Source organism: Mercenaria mercenaria, chromosome 12 (genome assembly GCF_021730395.1).
Source record: "Mercenaria mercenaria strain notata chromosome 12, MADL_Memer_1, whole genome shotgun sequence".
In the NCBI taxonomy this organism is placed as follows: Eukaryota; Metazoa; Mollusca; class Bivalvia; order Venerida; family Veneridae; genus Mercenaria; species Mercenaria mercenaria.
This window is the reverse complement of record NC_069372.1, coordinates 66,140,419-66,159,961: the sequence shown is the minus strand read 5'-3', so window position 1 is coordinate 66,159,961 and position 19,543 is coordinate 66,140,419. Positions and strand designations below refer to the sequence as shown.

General features: G+C 32.5%; 1 protein-coding gene across 1 annotated transcript in view; it reads right to left on the bottom strand.

Moving 5' to 3' along the window:
- Nucleotides 1–4,761: 4,761 nt before the first annotated feature.
- Nucleotides 4,762–19,543, bottom strand: part of LOC123533448 (sodium/iodide cotransporter-like) — a 31,187-nt gene continuing 16,405 nt past the window's right edge. Inside the window, exon 2 of the mRNA XM_045315088.2 lies at nucleotides 4,762–6,500. Within this exon, the coding sequence (XP_045171023.2) occupies nucleotides 4,762–6,500 (1,739 nt within the window). The remainder of the gene's footprint in view (nucleotides 6,501–19,543) is intronic.

The following is a 19,543-nucleotide window of genomic DNA, read 5'->3' as shown; positions in this document are numbered from 1 at the left end:
CTAAGGCAAATGCTAGCAAAAATAAGGGTGATTTTGTCTCAACAAGTAAATATATTTGGTCAAATGGTACATTACAGGTCATATTTTGATTATTTAGCATTAACTTTTGGAATAGATTTTGTTAGAAAGAAATATGAGCCGCGCCATGAGAAAACCAACATAGTGGGTTTGCGACCAGCATGGATCCAGACCAGCCTGCGCATCCGCGCAGTCTGGTCAGGCTCCATGCTGTTCGTTTTTAAAGCCTATTGGAATTGGAGAAACTGTTAGCGAACAGCATGGATCCTGACCAGACTGCGCGGATGCGCAGGCTGGTCTGGATCCATGCTGGTCGCAAAGCCACTATGTTGGATTTCCCATGGCACGGCTCATATTTGAAGAAACATTTTTCAAAACGGCGGATACTTTGAAAAAATAAAAATCACTCGGACATAGATACGTTACCACCATTAATTACTGAGTATCATTCACCTTAATAGGCACGTTAGAATATTTAGTCACATTAATCCATCATGTGAAATAATGTTTTTGTTCATAAATGTGACATGATAAATGATTTTCAGATCCACTTTTGTATGTTTTTTTTTGCATACAGATACATTACAAATAGGTACATTACCGGTATAAATTGATAGAGTCTATCGTATTTAAGGTCACAAATACGAATAGGTTTAAAGGTTGTTTGCATCATATTGTTATATACATATAAATAACAAAATAAACCACATCTATTTTTTAAGATTTTCAGAAAAAATGGCGAATTGAAGAGCCAAAATATAGCGACAGTACTGACATGGAAACGTTTAAACAATACATTCTTAGAAAAAAGAAGGAGAGAGACATAAGCAGTACAGAACATCAGCTAGCGTAACATACCTGAAAAACGAATCCAGAATAAATATGAGCCGTGCCATGAGAAAACCAACATAGTGGGTTTGCGACCAGCATGGATCCAGACCAGCCTGCGCATCCGCGCAGTCTGGTCAGGATCCATGCTGTTCGCTTTTAAAGCCTATTGAAATTGGAGAAACTGTTAGCGAACAGCATGGATCCTGACCAGACTGCGCGGATGCGCAGGCTGGTCTGGATCCATGCTGGTCGCAAAGCCACTATGTTGGTTTTCCCATGGCACGGCTCAATTCACAAAATCAGAATGTAGATAGGGAATATTAGATTATTTTTCAGTCTTTATCAGGTAAGTTGGATAAAATCTTATTCACCGAGGGAGATAAATTTTTCGGACATAAGTCGGATAGAAAGACAGTAACCAACTATAATGCAAATATCATAACTTTGTTTTTAAAAGGCATATAGATTTCCTATTTAGCATGTAATTTACACACTTGCAACTATTTTGTATTAAGGTATCTTATAATCGAATGAAAAAGTATACATACTGGTACACTGATTGTCATTCCGGTACACCAGAACTATTCTTCTCGAAAATGTTTATGCGCATGCCATTAATTAGATTTTTGTCAACTAATGGATTTCTTCAGAATTTAAATAACTGACCATTTACACTTGTCTATTTTCACCAGTTACTTAAAACACGTCAGATTTTCACTGGAAGTATTTTTAAAATTTGATATACCTATCTTGGTTGCCCAAGCATAAGTATAATTGAGATAAACATATTTTGCCTAGCCCGCCCGTTTAGCGCAATAAGGAGAGCGCAGATCTACGGATCACGGGGTCTTGAGTTCGATCCCCAGGCGGAGCGTATGTACTCCGTGTCGATTTGATGGAAGACATTGTGTCTGAAATCATTCGTCTTCTACCTGTGATTCATGTGGGGAAGTTGGCAGTTCATTGTGGAGAACAGGTTTGTTTTGGTACAAAATCCAGGAACACTAGTTAGATTATCTGCCCGCCGTTACATAAACCTAAGGCAAACAAACAAACACATTTTGCCTAAGGAGTGATAGTAACATAAAAGTTGCGAAAGACTTACACTGACTAGTACATATTTTTGCCAAAATTAATTAGAAATGCAAGTCTATTAAATCATTATTACCTCCCCTTTTCTATCTTGGTTGTGCAACAATAGATGAATTCCGAAGTTACACACTGTTTGAAAAATTTTCTTTGCTTCAGGGTGTTGAAATATCCCAATATTTGTCAAATGTAAGTATAGAAAAAGAAATAGTATTGAAATCAAAAGAAATAGTCCAGGTTTTAAATATGGGCGGACGGTGTTTGGTGAACATCACCCACTCCTCAGCTCATGTCAGCCTCGACAAGATAACTTTGATATTAAAAGACTAGTAACCTGTTATTCTGTATTTATCGACCTGGGTTAAAAGTAATAATACTGACCGAGGGCGCAGTTCGAGGTCGGTATTACTTAACCAAGCTTGGAAAATCCTCATACTGCTCGAAATTGTCTTCTTATTAAATCCAACAGCTTTAGGTTACCTTTGAAAAGGATATCATATCGTTTGGGACATAAATTATAAAGATAAGAACAACACATCAATCTGTTTTTAACATCTATTGGAAAAATTTTTATATACATGTACAATGAATTATTAAGATATTGTTAAAGCAGACATATCTAAGAATTACATGACGAATTCTATTTAACCAATATTGCCTAAGATGGAAACTGCACATTTCAAAATGCTTAACGAGATAAAGCACAAATATATTTAATTTGAGTAAATAACATAAGGCTTACTATATACATATTTGAAAGGCTAGGAAATATTTTTTTCTGCAAAAGACATACAGAATAATCAATTAAGAACCGTTCCTTCCACATTCAATATTGAACTCGGAATATCAAAGCCGTAAGCTTTTTAAAGCAGGTAATATTGATAATGTATTGATACTTTTATGTTTTCAATAACTTGACAAACTACTTGTTTATCAGACAAGTATTTTAGTCTTCGTCGGCTATACAAGCATGTTACACTGTATGACTTTAGTATACTTCTTAAAATCTATCTGCATCACATTTATTTAAGAAAGTTGTAAGCTCAATACTGCAAGACAGAAAGATTGGACGAGACCTTTCGTGAGAAGTACATTGCAGATGTTAATCAATTGTGTGAGTATTATATATCGTGTTTACAAGTTTTACAAGGAGCGCAGATGAGACTGAAATACAAAAATTAAAATCCTGAACAGCCCTAAACAATAACATTTTTTTGAGAAACTGCACCGCAATTCAATAAATATCTTGAATTGCAAAAGTATGTTACAATTTGAATAGAAAAATACAAAACATTTTGCAGTTTGCAGTTCAAATTACAAAGCACAAACGAGATTGAAATTCTAGTACGCCCAAAGAAATACACTGTATCGCGGTTAATATAAACCGCAAAATAAAAGTTAATTTTGCAAATTGAGCTGCTATATGCAAACTATATTGCAGTTTGCAATACAATTCAAATTTTAAAGGCAGAAAAGCGCAGAATAACACCATCTTTTTGAGAACATGCGTGGTGGTTCAATATTATGATCTTGAACCACAAAATAGATATTGTTTTTTCAATTTGAACTTCAAATACAACATGCAAAATTCTTTGCAGTTTGCAATTCAGATTACAAAATACAAATGAGACTGAAATTTTAAATTTTAAAGCCTGAAATGCCTAAAGAATAGCCATCTTTTTTTTTTTGAGAAATTGCATCATGGTTCAATATACGTCTTTAACTGCAGAATAAAAAGTCGACTTTCGATTCAAATCGCCAAAGGAAAAATATATTGCAGTTTGCTGTGTAAAATTACAATGTACAGAAAAGATGATACAAATGCCCTAAAATGCAATATTTCTGAGAAAGCGAATCGTGGTTGAACATTATAGTTATCCTGTTTTGAAAATCAAAAATATTTTGCAGTTTGCAATTAATTTAAATATAGTCATTGCGCAAAAGACACTAAAACTGTTCACTGTTAAAGCCGAAATGCCCTAGAATATCATCTGTCTCGAAACCCGAATCGCGTTTTGAAATATCGTATCTTGAATTGCAAAATATATTATCCGAATCACAAAATACAAAATATTCAAATAACAAAGAGCAAATGAGAGTAAAATTGTTCGATGTTAAAGCCAATATACTCTAAAACTACCATTTGTATGGACAACCAAATCGCGTTTTAATATCTCGTATTTTGAATTGCAAGAAAATGAAATAAAAATGGAAAATCGATTTGCATTCCGAATAGTATGTAGTTAGCGATTCGAATTGTGAACTGTAAACTGCAAAGCAGTTTAACGCATCACTAATTATTCTTTACAGTACAGTTATTGCACTGATACTATTTCATTAATTAATGTCTGATTATTTACTGATAACAATTTATAATATCTTTTAAATTACTAGAAATAAGAAAGACTACACCTTAGAAAACCAAGTGTCGATAATATATAGCGTTCATTTTTGTTCATGAACAAAGTAAAAATATTTCAATATTTCACATAAATGATTATACGAGTATATAAGTATAAATATGACAGCTGAAGTATAAACATTGATAATAAATTCAGTACAGATGAAAAGATTACAAAATGGTAGTTTTCAGTGTTGCATTTACTTAATAGATAAAACTCTATATCTAACCGTCACTTTAATTCATTACATACTTTTAAATACATGTTGAATTTTATTTGCTTTGATCATTTTATAAGCATCACATAAAATTGTAAACGAAAAATTTTTAATTATGGCATTTTTAGTGAAGTGTCTTTTCTGCATATCCAGGCGCCTTTTCAGAATCCTTCAACACTTATTTCAAATGACTAACATATTCTTTCAATTTTCAACATCAGTTGTAATGAAATCTACCATTTCTTCTATATCATTTACGTTATCCGCATTAGAATTAGTCGAGGATTTACGTCCGCGTAATTCTAGCAGTATATGCTTCCTAAATGAGAACAAACATCGTTCATCAAACTTTTCAGGCGGACTTGTACACAGACTTACAAGAAATCCAACGATAAGTGAGGTTACAGTGCCTATGAGAGAGAACAATAAGTAAGAAATACTGTAAAATGTCTCTAGTATCGAAAGGTTGCGCACATTTCCACCTGCAGAAATAGTTGAAGTTGACATTTGCTTATTTACGGAAAAGAAAGTAAGATTATTAGCAACAGAATGAATAGTAGCCGTAGACACGTTCAAAAATTCAGGACCTACACTATAGATGCTGCACTCTTCGGTTGGTCCAGAGGGAAGATACGGATAAGATGACAAGCCAGAAGATGTGCTCCCAAGGTTTAGCCAAAGTCCAATCGCAGACCCACATATTGTACCGATAACAACACCTTTGGTGGTTGCTTTACGGTACATCATGGATAATAAATATGTTGCAACTGTCGGTCCGCCGAAGCTCCCCATAAAACCGACAAATATAGCAAGAACTGAACCTGGAATTAGCGCGACAGCAAACGCAAGTCCCATAGCGATAAGACCGTACACCAAAACTATGACTTTCGAAAGTTTAGTGGCTTTGTTAGCGTGTAAGTCCGGAAACTTGATTTTTATGATGTCTTCATATGTTACCGCAGACAAACTGCTGAGGCAAGATGACATCGTACTGAGAGCTGCACTTGATAAAGAAGCTGTAAACAATCCTGCTAATCCGGGTAAGTCTTGAAATAGATCTAGGACAGCAAATGGCAGAATTGCATTGATGTTATCTACAATGCCCGCGCCTAAAATGTCACATTGCTTTGCTGCAAAGTAGGCAAATATAAATACACCTTCAAATGATGCCATCAACATAAAGACACAATAAAACGGTGTGGATATAAAATACATGTTACGTGCAGTTTGAACAGTTGGTGTCGAGTAAACTCTTTGCATTGCCGGCTGCAGAAATGTTAAATACAGAAAGCTACCGAATGTTCCAAAGCAGGTATTCCAAACCTGGTAACGTATTGTTGGATCAAGTCTGAAGTCAGTCGAACCGAACCTGTCTTTTGCATATTCAAAAACATTTTCTACTCCTCCAGCACCAGTTGTTGACTTAACAAGAACAACTATCATTCCAGTAACCATCACTAGAAGCTGAAATACATCTGTCCAAATCACGGCCTTAATTCCTCCAACTGATGTATATATCGTAGTGACGATAGAATAGATAAGTATTGTTCCCCAGAAAGGAATTCCAAGAACTACGTCGAGAGCAACACATGTACCAACCATCACTGTTGCCATGTAGAATAAACTATATATCATTCCAAGAATTAGAACCATATACCGAACAACATTGTTTCCATATCGTAAGCGGAAATATTCATTCACGCTTGTTAGTTTCAGAGGATGGAAGACAGGAACAATGAACAAAGCAGCAAATATATAAGCAACACTGCTTCCAACTGCACAATATGCAACTCCAATGCCATATGCATATCCTTCCGCAGGAAATCCAAGAATCATTAAAGACGACTGAAATGTCACGACAAATGACAGTGCGACAGGTAATGTTCTAGAGTTCCTGCCTGCAAGAAAATAGTTCACGGGTGTGTTTCTTTTCCTCTCCCATACTGCAAAGAAAACTCCGATAGTCAACGAAATGCCAATAGTACAGACAAATACTAAATAATCAGTTACTCCGAAAGACATGTTGTTAGTGGATTTGAAACATTTATTGTATGACATTGCCTGTATTTAAACCGCAAATCACCGGTTCAAGTAGCAAATCATATACCGTATAAAGTAGATCGGAGAGTAAGGTTATCTTAAATTAGCTATTCCTCAATTTCATAAAGCTAGTATAAAAACTAGACGAGTGTAATTTGCACTAATGTACATTTTCCCACACTGGCACAGACACTTCGGGTCTGGATCACCCTATCAACTGTTAGCCAATATATTTTAGCATTTTAATATGAACTGAGTAGTATAGTAATTGTTTGTGCGAAGTCAATCTGACCCCCCTGACCTATAACCCCTCGGTCCGAACTGACCAATGCCGGCCAATTTAAAATCCACAGGTTTTAAACCCAATTAAAAGTTTTAAATACATATGATATAGATGAGTTTACAAAATAAAATATATTGTTTGAAAGAAAGAAGATTTACTGATAATATAAACCCCCATTATGTTATAACAAAAAATGGGAGAAAAATGATAAAAGCTATCTGTTCATCTTGTGGAAAGATGAAATCAAAGTTTGTTAAAAGTACAGGGGGTAATTTAGATATTCACAAAGCAATGTTACCTTTATTACCTAAGAAAGGTTTAACACTTCCAGGATATAATTATTGTGGGCCAGGAAATCCCCTAGATAATGGACCCCCTGTCAATGAACTGGATGCAGTATGTATGGACCATGATTTTTGCTATGACAGCGATGTAAAAAAGGGTACATGTGATAAGCAAATGCTTTCCAATTTAAATAAAACTAAATCAAAAACATTTGGAGAAAAGGTTGCAAAACATTTAGTTGTAAAACCTATAATTAAAACGAAATACAAACTTGGGTTGGGACAAAAATAAAAAAAACGGGAAAAGGGGGTAGAGTATACCCCCGGAATCACTGTACCAAGCTACCGCTGGAGCGATGAATTAGCAGAAGAATTACACAAACCAATTAAACGAAAATTTAGGAAACGAAGAGTGATTGTTAATGATATTGATGATACTTGGTCAGCTGATTTAGTCGACATGCAAGCTTTTTCAAAATATAATAAAAGGAGTAAAGTACTTGTTAACGTTATTGATATATTTAGTAAATATGCTTTGGTTATTCCATTAAAGAATAAACTGGAGAATCTGTTACTGAAGCATTTGAAAAAAATATTTTAAAAGGACGATTACCAGTAAATTTATGGGTAGACGAAGGAAAAGAATTTTATAATAAAAAGTTTGAATCATTTTTGAATAAAAATAAGATTAATATGTACCATACATTTAATGAAGGAAAGGCTGTAGTAATAGAAAGATTTAATAGAAGTTTAAAAAGAATAATGTGGAAATATTTTACAGCAAATAATACTTATACTTATTTAAATAATTTGCAGGATATGGTTGATAAATATAACAAAACAAAACATTCTAGTATAAAAATGACACCAACCGAAGCTAGTAAAAACTTAAATAAAGGTACTGTTTACTTTAATTTATATGGTGATTTAAAGATACCAAAGAGCAAAGCAAAATTTAAAATTGGTGATCGAGTTCGCTTAAGCAAACTTAAAAGACATTTTGAAAAAGGATATACACCAAACTGGACAGAGGAAATATTTATAATTTATAAAATTAATAATACAAATCCCAGAACGTACACTATTAAAGATTTAAATGGTGAAATAGTTCAAGGTTCATTTTATGAACAAGAACTTTTACCTACTACACAAGAAGTTTTTAGAATAGAAAAAGTTATTAGACGAGACTATAAGAAAAAGCAAGCTTTAGTAAAATGGAAAGGTTACAATGAAAAATTTAATAGTTGGGTTCCGTTTAGCGATCTTGAACAAATTTAATTTAGAAATAAAAAGTTTAATTATATAAATGAGCAATAAAAATCTAATTTCTAATAATAATGGAATAGAAACAATAGATCAATTAATTATTCACTTAACTAAACTAGCTGCTGCTTACAGAAAAAGTTATAAATTTTGTGGGAGAGTAAGTACTGGGTTATATATTACAGCAGGTGTCTTTGGTTGTTCAGCTGCATTAGCACTTGTTCCAGCTATTCCTGTATTTGTAGCAGTTGCTGGTGCTGTTCCATCAGTAATTACCATATTTACTAACAGACTAAAACTTGACGACAAGAAATTTATTTTAAAAACACATCATCACAAAATAAAACAACTTATAACAAAAGCACGGATTGGAAAAGTAAATAAAGAAGATCCAAATAAAGTTATTCAGGATATTTTTACAATACTATTAGAAATGCAGAAAGAAAAAAATTATTCAACACCTCTTGAAATGCACATGAAGGAATTTAAACTTAACGGATATAAAAGTAAAAAAGAAGAAGAGCTGTATTAACTTTAATTAAAGATTTTTTCTATAAGTATTTTATATAAATGAGAAAAATTATATCAGTTGAAGGTAATATTGCATCAGGAAAAAGTACGTTTTTAGATATTATTAAAGAATATAATCCTAATTTTAATATAATTCCAGAACCAATTCACGAATGGCAAAATGTTATGAACTCTGATTATAATTCATATAACCTTTTTGAACTTGCTGCTCAAGAACCTTCCAAATATTTATTTCCTTTTCAGCTAACAACTTTAAACAGTCATATAAAAATGTTATCTTCTGCTAAACAGTTTGATGGTGTTTCTGTCCTTGAACGTTGTTATTTAACTAACAGTAACGTTTTTACAAAACAACATCACGACAATGGTGTTATAAATGACCCCGAGTGGGCAGTATACAATCTTTTATTAACTGATCATATTATAAAACCATACGGAAAAAATCCAATTGATGGATTTGTTTATGTTAAAACCGACCCAGAAATATGTTTTAAAAGACTTCAAAAAAGAAACAGAACGGAAGAAAACAAAGTTGGTTTAGATTATTTAGAAAAACTACACAAATTACACGAAGAATGGTTAAACAGAATGTTTCAAGAAGGTATTAAAATTTTAACAGTTGATAACAATTTAGAAAAAATGACTTTAAAATCTTATTCAAAAGATATAGATAATATAAACAAATTTCTCAAATCAATATAATTTCATTAGGTGCGTTTTTAAAGATTTTTTTCTATAAGTATATTATATATAGATGGTTAATAGAAAGGTAGATAGAATGATTATGCCAAAATTATCTAGCACTTTAGGAGAAATAATGAATCCAGATGAAAATTCATATAAGAAAGTTCTTAAAAGAAGAAATGTTATTAAATCAAAACTTGATCAAATAGTTAGCGATGAATATAAAAATCACGTTATTGATAAATTACAAAATGTTATAGATCCTTATCTTTTAAAAAATAATTTATTTGAATGGAACTGTGGTTGTCTATTAACTGAAGAAGAAAATGATGAAAGATTATGTGATTGTCCCAGACCAAATAATTATCGAAACAATCCTAAAAAAGTTATTGTAACCGACTGTGATACTAATGAAGAAAAAATATATAGAAGCACTTACAAAGCATCTAAAGAATTTGGTATTAATGCTGGGTTAATAAAAATGTGTTGTGAAGGGACAAACCGAGTAAAATGTGGAATATCAAAAGTTAATGGAAAAAGATATAAATTTAAATATTTTATTTCTTCTTAAAGATAATTTAAAACTTTATTTATTTTATTATTTTTTTAATTATTTTTTTAATCCTTTTTTGCTTGAAGATTTTTTTCTAAATATAATATATAGATGGAAATCGAGAGATCTACAAAACAATATTATAAGAAATTTGAAATTAAAATTACATATAGACAAGATCCAAAGAATCAATTATATTTAACTATAAACGACTCTTATGAAATACTTAAATCTGAACTTAAAACTTTAAAAGGTATAAAAATAAATGTTGTTTTAAAAATAACTTTTGCAAAAATGGATAAAACTGATACAATATATAAATCAGCTTATTTTCAATCAAAGGCTTTAGAAATTATTAACACAAACGAAATAAAAAAAACTTTACATCAAGCTTTTGATGAAATAATAAATAGAATTGGTAATTGGATTTCTGAAGGAAGTGGCTGGAGAATAGAGTCAGTTGATGCTCATTATATAAATAGATATAAGTATAGTCCATTGGCTGCTTCAAGTTATTTAGAATTACCAAAACCATTACAAAATTCAATGAAAGGATTAATAAATATAAAGAATGATGATAATGAATGTTTTAGATGGTGTCATTTAGCTTACAAATTTCCTGTAACAAAACATTCTGAAAGAGTTTCAAATTATAAAAAACATATAAACGATCTTGATTATACTGGAATTAAGTTTCCTGTTACATTAAATCAAATACCTAAAATAGAAGTTTTAAATGAAATATCATTTAATATATTTGGATATGAAGAAAATAGTATTTATCCATTGTACATATCAAAATATCAATACGAAGAACACTGTGACATGTTGCTAATTACTAATGATAAAATAAATGATAAAATAAATGATAAAATAACTGATGATGACTGTAAGCCCTCAAGAACTGTAGTCCAACATTATGTTTGGATAAAAGACTTTAACAGATTAATGAATAACAAAACAAAAAATACAAACAAGAAACATTTTTGTAGATCTTGTCTGCAACACTTTACTCAAGAAAGAATATTAAATGAACATATTCCAAATTGTTTAGCTATTAATGGTACCCAAGGTGTAAAAATGCCAAAAGAGGGAAGTAAAGTACAATTTAAAAATTATCATAAAGGTTTAGCAGTACCTTTTGTAATTTATGCTGATTTTGAATCAATAACTAAAAAAGTTTTAACTGCTTTACCATCAACTGAATCTTCATTTACTGAACCATATCAAAATCATATAGATTGTGGTTACGGCTATAAAGTTGTTTGTTGTTATGACGATAAATATACTAAACCAACCCAGATTTATAGAGGACCTAATGCAGTTTATAAGTTTATTGAAAAAATGCTTGAGGAATATGAATATTGTAAAGAAATATTTAAAGAACATTTCAACAAAGAACTAAGAATGTCTAAAAATGATTCAACCGAATTTAAAAAACAAAAGTTTTGTCATATCTGTGAAAAAGAATATATAGAAGGTGAAGTGCCAGTACGTGATCATTGTCATATAACAGGAAAATTCAGAGGAAGTGCTCACTCAGAATGTAATATTAATTTTAAACTAACACATAAAATTCCTGTTATTTTTCATAATTTAAGAGGTTATGACGGTCATTTTATTATGCAACAAATAGGGAAATTTAAAAAAGAAATTAATGTTATTCCTAACAATATGGAAAGATATATGGCATTTATGATTTCTGACTTGGTCTTTATTGATTCATTCCAGTTTATGTCTCAATCATTGGATAACTTAGTAAAAAATATTCCAGAATTTAAATATTTATCTCAAGAATTTGATTGTGAAAATGTTGAATTATTAAAGACAAAAGGTGTTTATCCATATGATTACATGGATTCATTTAAAAAATTCAAAGAAACAAAATTACCTTCTAAAGAAGAGTTTTATTCAATTTTAAATGAAACTAATATTTCTGATAATGAATATGAACATGCTAAAAATATCTGGAAAAAATTTAAAATTAAAACAATGGGAGAATATCATGATCTATATTTAAAAACTGACGTATTACTTTTAGCTGATGTATTCGAAAATTTTAGAAAATTATGTTTAGAGTACTACAAATTAGATCCTTGTCATTATTTTAGTAGTCCTGGGTTAGCTTGGGATGCAATGTTAAAAATGACTGGAATTAAGTTAGATTTAATAACTGATATTGATATGTATCTTTTTATTGAAAAGGGACTGAGAGGAGGAATAAGTTATATTTCAAACAGATACAGTAAAGCAAACAATAAATATATGAAGGATTATAATTCAAAAGAAGAAAGCAAATACATTATGTACCTTGACGCCAATAACCTTTACGGTTGGGCTATGTGTCAACCTTTGCCCTCTGGAAACTTTAAATTTATATCCGAAAAACAATTTAAGAAATTAATTGCAAAAGGTAAAACTAACTTTATAGTTGAATGTGATCTTGAATATCCAAAAGAATTACATAAAACCCACAATGATTATCCTTTAGCTCCTGAAAAAATTAAAATACCAGATCAATGGCTTTCTGATTATAGTAAAAATATTAAAACAGAATTTGAAATAGGAAAAAGTAATGTAAAGAAGTTAGTTCCAACTTTAATGAAAAAACAAAATTATGTAGTTCATTATAAAAATCTTGAACTATATACACAATTAGGGTTAAAAGTAACAAAAATACATAAAATATTAACTTTTGACGAAAGTCCTTGGTTAAAAAAGTATATTGATTTTAATACTCAAAAAAGATCTAAAGCAAAAAATTCATTTGAAAAGGACTTTTTTAAGTTAATGAACAACTCTGTATTCGGTAAGACGATGGAGAATTTACGCAAAAGGGTTAATATTAAATTAACTCATGATGAAAATATTTTATTAAAATACATAGCCAAACCTTCATTTGTTAGTTCAACAATGTTTAACTCTAACCTGTTTGGTATTCATAGAATAAAAGAAAGTTTGTTATTAAACAGACCTTGTTATGTTGGAATGTGCATTCTAGATTTATCAAAATATTTAATGTATGATTTTCATTATAATTACATTAAAGAAAAGTACGAGAGTAATTGTAAATTATTATTCACTGACACTGATTCATTATGTTATGAAATTAAAACCAAAGATGCGTATAAAGACTTTTATAAGGACAAAGATTTATTTGATAATAGTGATTACGATAACAACTCAAAATTTTATTTCGATAATAATAAAAAAGTAATTGGAAAATTTAAAGATGAAGCTGCCGGCATTCCCATTGTTGAATTTGTCGGATTAAGAAGTAAAATGTATTCTTATTTATTAGAAAATGAAGTAAACATTAAAAAATGTAAAGGAATTAAAAAACTTGTTGTTAAGAAAACAATAGTTCATAAAAATTACAAAGATACTTTGTTTAATTCAACCCAAAGTAATCACACTTTTAAAGTTATTCGTTCTGATAAGCATAATCTTTCCAGTTATGTTATAAATAAAACATCTTTATCATGTTATGATGATAAAAGATATATTCTTGATAATGGTATTGATACATTAGCTTACTCTTAAATTATAGAACCATAAATTGTTAACTGAATATTCGTAACGTTTAAAGAATTAATATAAAAAACATCATCCATTTTAAATTCATTTGCAACAGGTTATTATTTAATTATGTAATTATTTTATAACATGTAATTTTTCTTTTTTTTCTTACCTGGAAAGTCAGCAATGTTCACATATTCCTACCTGTATTCTACTAGTATGCCAAGGTTGTGTGGTTCATATGTTACAGATGTATGCAACAAATGTAAAAGATGTTAGTATTGTCCTTAAAAAGTTTATGCTTGGTGTGTAGGAACTGAATTTCAGATAGGCATCACATGTTGAATAGTCAGCCTTTGCATATATATGTAATACATATAGGGAATCTGCATCACACTTTTGTGCCTGGCACAAAGGTAGTGGACTGTGCACATAGTACGTAACACATATTGTGCCTGGCACAAAATTATTGCAGTACATATAGTATGCAACTCACTAAGTGATTGGACTGTGCACAAAGTTAGTGGGCTGTGCCTAAAGTTACTTATTTTGTGCCTGGCACAAAGTTATTGCTATACATATAGTATGAAACTCACTTTGTGCCTGGCACAAAGGTAGTGGACCAGGCAGAAGTATGTAACTCACTTTGTGGTTTAGTAATCAATAGGATGTTGCTGACTTTGTGCCCGGCACAAAGTAAGTGGAAAATGTACTAACTTTGTGCCTGGCACAAACTAATTTGTCTATGTACATGATCTTTGGCTCATTTTTGTACCTTGCACAAATGAAGTAGACAATGGACTCACATTGTGCCTGGCAAAATGTTAGTTAACTGTGCACATAGTATGAAACTCACTTTGTTCCTTGGTCAATAATCATTGTGAATAACTCACTTTCTGCCTGGCACTTAAACTATGTACTATACTCAGTGTATGTGAATATGTGGTGGTAGATAGCTGACTATGCTAAGGGCATGCAGATGATATGAAAGTTATAAAACAGCAGACAAAGATTGATCACAAACCACACAGCTTTCATTTCTTTTTTGCAGGTCTGAGAATCAAATGACATCACATAACTGTATAAAAGATATTATGATTACATGTGTGCAACAGTTGCTGTTTTTTCTTTGCAGTATGTATGTATTCATGGAAAAAATTTCAGAAACACATGTTTGATCCTAATAAATAATTTATTCCATTACCAGTTAAATATACCAAAATATATAACTTGTGCATGAATGGTATAAAGTGGATTTCAGTACATACAATTTGAGTAATGAACATATTTAACACAGAAATAACTCTTCACATATAGTGTATGTATATGATGAAAGATTATTTTTATTTTCAATTAAAACAAGTGATATATAATATAAGTCCACAATAAACTCTTTACCAGGTAGAGATAGGTCAAAATACCCCCAAAAAATTGGGTTTGGGTAACTGATGCTGTACCACAGAAAAGTGGCTCGTTTTTTCTCTCCCGGGCCAGTAAAAAAAAAGTTACAATAAAATCAATTTATGTAAAAAACAAAGGGAGTAATTCTAAAAAAAAGGGTGCCTTGGGGGGGTAAAAACATTTTTTTTCCAAATTTACATCAAAACCCCTCCTTGCATAAAGGGAAAAAAATTTTCCGTACAAAGAAATTTCTTTAAATTTAAACCTTTTATCAAAAATTATGACCTTGCCCTTAGATCTAGGGACCTGGTTCTTGCGCTAAACCCAAGTTGTCTCATCCAGGGAATTATTTGTCCCAATGATATCAAAACCGGGTTTTTGCATAAACCAAAGTTATGGGCCCGGGACGGGAAAAAAAAAATCCTTGCCCTTTTGTTCTAAAAGTGTGCCCTTGACCTTTAAGCTGGGGGTTCCGGGGTTGGGGGCCCATGAAAATTTCGTCTCATCATGGGAAACATTTGTGCCAAGTAATTTTTAAAAAATCCCTTCATGGATGGCACGTTAGGGGACGGGACGGGGAAAAAAACTTGTTGCCCTTTTTTGACCCCCAATTTTGACCTTGACCTTTGAGCTGGGGGTCCGGGATTTGCGCATGCCCAGTGTCTCATCATGGGGAACACTTGTGCAAAAGTGATTTTAAAAACCCCCTTTAAGGGAATGTCAGAGTTTTGGATTTGGACCGAAAACAGACCTGTTCTTGCTAGTTAATTTTGATGCTTAGTGTGACCTTGCCCTTTGGGTGGGGTCTAAAAAGTTGTGCATGAACATCTTCTTATTTTTTGAGGTACATTTCTGCCAAGTAATAAAAAAACCCCTTCATAGATGGGAGATTATGGCCCGGGAAACAGGAAAAAAGCTTGTTGCCTTTGACCTCCAATTGGGGGGGGGGGGGCCCTTGCCCTTTTAAAAGGCTAGGGGTCCGGGGTTTTTGCGCAGACCGTCGTTTCCCTTTGGGGGGAACATTTGTCCCAAAAGAAATTTTAAAAAATCTTTCATGGAGGGGAGAGTTATGGCCCGGGCCGACGGGAAAAAAAGCCCTTTTGGGCCTTTGATCCAATTGGGCCCTTTGGGACCTTTTAAAGCTAGGGGTCCGGGATTTGCGCATGACACATATCTCATCATGGGGAACTTTGTCCCTTAATTTTAATTAACTAAAATCCCTTCAAGGATGGGAGGTTGGGGGACGGAAAGGAAAAAAAACCCCTGTTGCCCTTTTTAAACCCCCCTTTGGGAACCCTTGACCTTTGACCGGCCCACAAAAAATTTTTTTTTGGCGGACGGAGGGAAAGGGAAATGAGGGGGAAAAGTCCCTTTCCCTATAGTCCCAAAAAGGGTTTTTAAACCCAAGTAGGGGAAAATTAACTGTAGATGTGTTTTCAAATTTTTTTCCCCTATTTAAATGGCTTTGGAAACACCACATTTTTTTCCCGGGATGCTATAAGATTATTTTTTAAGGGCCAAAATTTAATTTTATTTTTAAAATTCCAAAAACCCTGGGGGAATTTAATCAATTAGATGTGCAGGTATATATTGTTCAAAATCTTATTGGTAGTAAAAAAACTAAAATTGTAGGGTCTCTTGCCTTAAAAATAAACTGCTGGGGGTTTTTGATGTTCTTTTTAAATTTCCTCCATTTTGTTCCAAAAATTATTTTAAACATTGAATGGAACTGTTTTTTTTGGGAAATAAATATCTCATCGGTGTTTTTGTTAAGCTGAAAATCACTGCTTGGAGTTCAGATGCGAAGGGAATTATATCAGGGGGGCGTACCCCGAGTGAAAAAAATGCTACGCATCTAAAACGAAAACGTGATTTTTTCAAGAGCAAATCACTAAATGAGATATTTATTTCGTTTTAAAAAGTTATAAGATTTTTAAAGGGACACCCTTGTCGGGAATGCTTTAAAATTTTTCCCCTTTTTAAATTTGGGTTCTTTTCCAGCGCGCCGCCCTACGCTGTTTTAGGTATGAGGGAAATAAATTGGGACTTAAAGAACGTAATTGTTTTTTTAATTTTTTAAATTTTTTCCACCCGGGTCTTTGTTAAATTTGAAAAATGAATGGGGTGGTGTTAGAAGGTCTTTGCAACACAAAACATTTTGTTTTTTAAAAATTTACTGTAAAAATCTTTAAAATTTTTGGTGGAAATGAAATTTCGCGCAAAATTTGAAAAGTGCTTTTTCGCACGGGACTTTTTTTTCCCGGGCATTTTAAATTTAAATAAAATGAAAAATTAAATAAAACAAGAGCTGTATCCTTTAGGAGGGACAAATCCCCCCGAGGGCATTTTTGAATGAATATTTATACCCGTTTATAAGATTTAAAAGGCCCTTTGCCCTTTCGCATCTGGGTCTTGCGCGCCGAAAAGCCCGCTTACTTGGTACACTTTCTTTTTTTGCCCAAAAAATTTTAAAATCCTTGCTGAATGACATAGATAGGGACGGGGACATGCCCATCAAGCACTTTTAAGGGAAATATGACCTTTAACTTTGAAGTGTGTCCTTGACCTTTGAGCTAGGGCCGGGGTTTCTTTTTTGCACGACACGTCGTCTTATGTGGTAAAACATTCTTGTAAGTTATTTGAAAAACCCAAACCCAAGGGATGAAAAACCATATGGACCGGAAAAGGAATGCACTATCATAAAAATTTGCCCCCTTTTAAACGTTTTAAGTGTGCCCCTTGCCCTTTTGAGCTACGGCCTGGGTCTTGGCGCGACCCGTGGGTTTTACTGTGGTACACATTTATCCCAAAGTTTTTTGGGAAAACCCAAAACAATCGAGGGGCCAAAAGATATGGCCCCGACACAAAATGCAGAAACAGGGAAAAAAGGCCCTTTTAAAATGTTAAGTGTGCCCTTTGCCCTTTGAGTATGACCTGGGTCTTGCGCGGACACGTCGTTTTTCCCGGGGTAACTTCACCCAAAGTTTTTTGAAAACCCATCCATCGTTGCCCAAAGATTGGCCCGGCACAAAAATTTGGGGAAACAGCCCGACTGCCGGGACCGACGGGCCGGTTTTAAAAACCCTTCAGGCCTCCCTTCGGGGGGCAAAAAAATTTAATAATAGCGGGGGTTTAAAAATTCGCGATCCCCTCCTAGCGCGAAATACTTTAAAAATTTGCCCTACGCAAATTTAAAAATGATTTAAAGTATTACACCCAAAGGGTCAAAATTTCTTAAAACTTTTGCCCAGAAAATAAAATAAAATATGAAACTTCGGGTTAAAAACTTAAAAGATCCCGGTAATAACCCTTGGTTTATGTGTTTAAATCAAAAAAATTCAAGTTTGTAATTTTTGACAGGGGTTTTGTTTTGAACAAAACCATTTTTATTACTATATCATTTGGGTTTTTCACTTTTGTGATGAATTTTCTATGAAATCTGAAAAAAAAGGGAATAAACTACCTGGATAAATTTTATTAAGTTATAAAAATTTTGACGACTTTTTTCCCAATAAACCAAGGCAGTCTGAAAGACAGGTAAACCCCCCGCCATGTTATAGATAGTGAAAGGGGTTTAAACCCTTTGCCTTTTTGCTGTGACCTTGTAATTTGTTAAAATCAGGCCCCCGGGTTTTAAAAATTTTGGACCCAGCCCCAGGAGGTGTACGAGTTCATATCATGTTTAAAGGGGAACTCAGGGAAAGGTTTATCAATTTATATAAAAACTTCTGAACTGGGTTTGCGTCACAAATTTGGGAAACAGACAGGGGAACAGATGGAGGGGAGGCAAGATCAAGACCAAATTTGTAAAATCTTTCTTTTTTTAAAAAGAAAAGTTTAAAGGTTTTTTTCTGAATTTGTGAAATTTTTGGGTTTTCTATGTTATCTAGAATTTGATTTTTTCGTCTTTTTAAATTTTTTTGGGCCTCCTTTTTTAAAACTGATTGTGGCCCCAAAATTTTCCCAGCTTTTCAAATGGATGTCCCTATATTTTTGGCTCCCCACCCAGTAGTCAACAAGGTTTTGGGAGGTAAAATTTTTCAGAACAGGAATTGTTTTTTAAAATTATTACTGTTTCCAGCCGTTTTTGTTGAATAGAAAATGAATGGGAAAAATTTTTTAGAATGTCATGCAAAAACAAATAAATTATGTACTAATAATTACGTGAAATCATTAAATTTTGTGGTATGAAATTTCGCGCTACATAAAAAAAAAAGTGACGGTTTCCCCAAGGACATTAATTCGCGAAATTTTAAATTTAAAAAATAAAAAAGTAAAAAAAAACAAGAGCGGTCTCCATAGGAGACACTTTGCCCCAAAATGGCACTTTGAATAAATAGTTATAGCCGATTTAAGAGTTAAGGACCTTTGTCCTACGCATCTGGGTCTTGCGGCGACAAGTCGTCTTTATGGGGTTACACTTTTCAT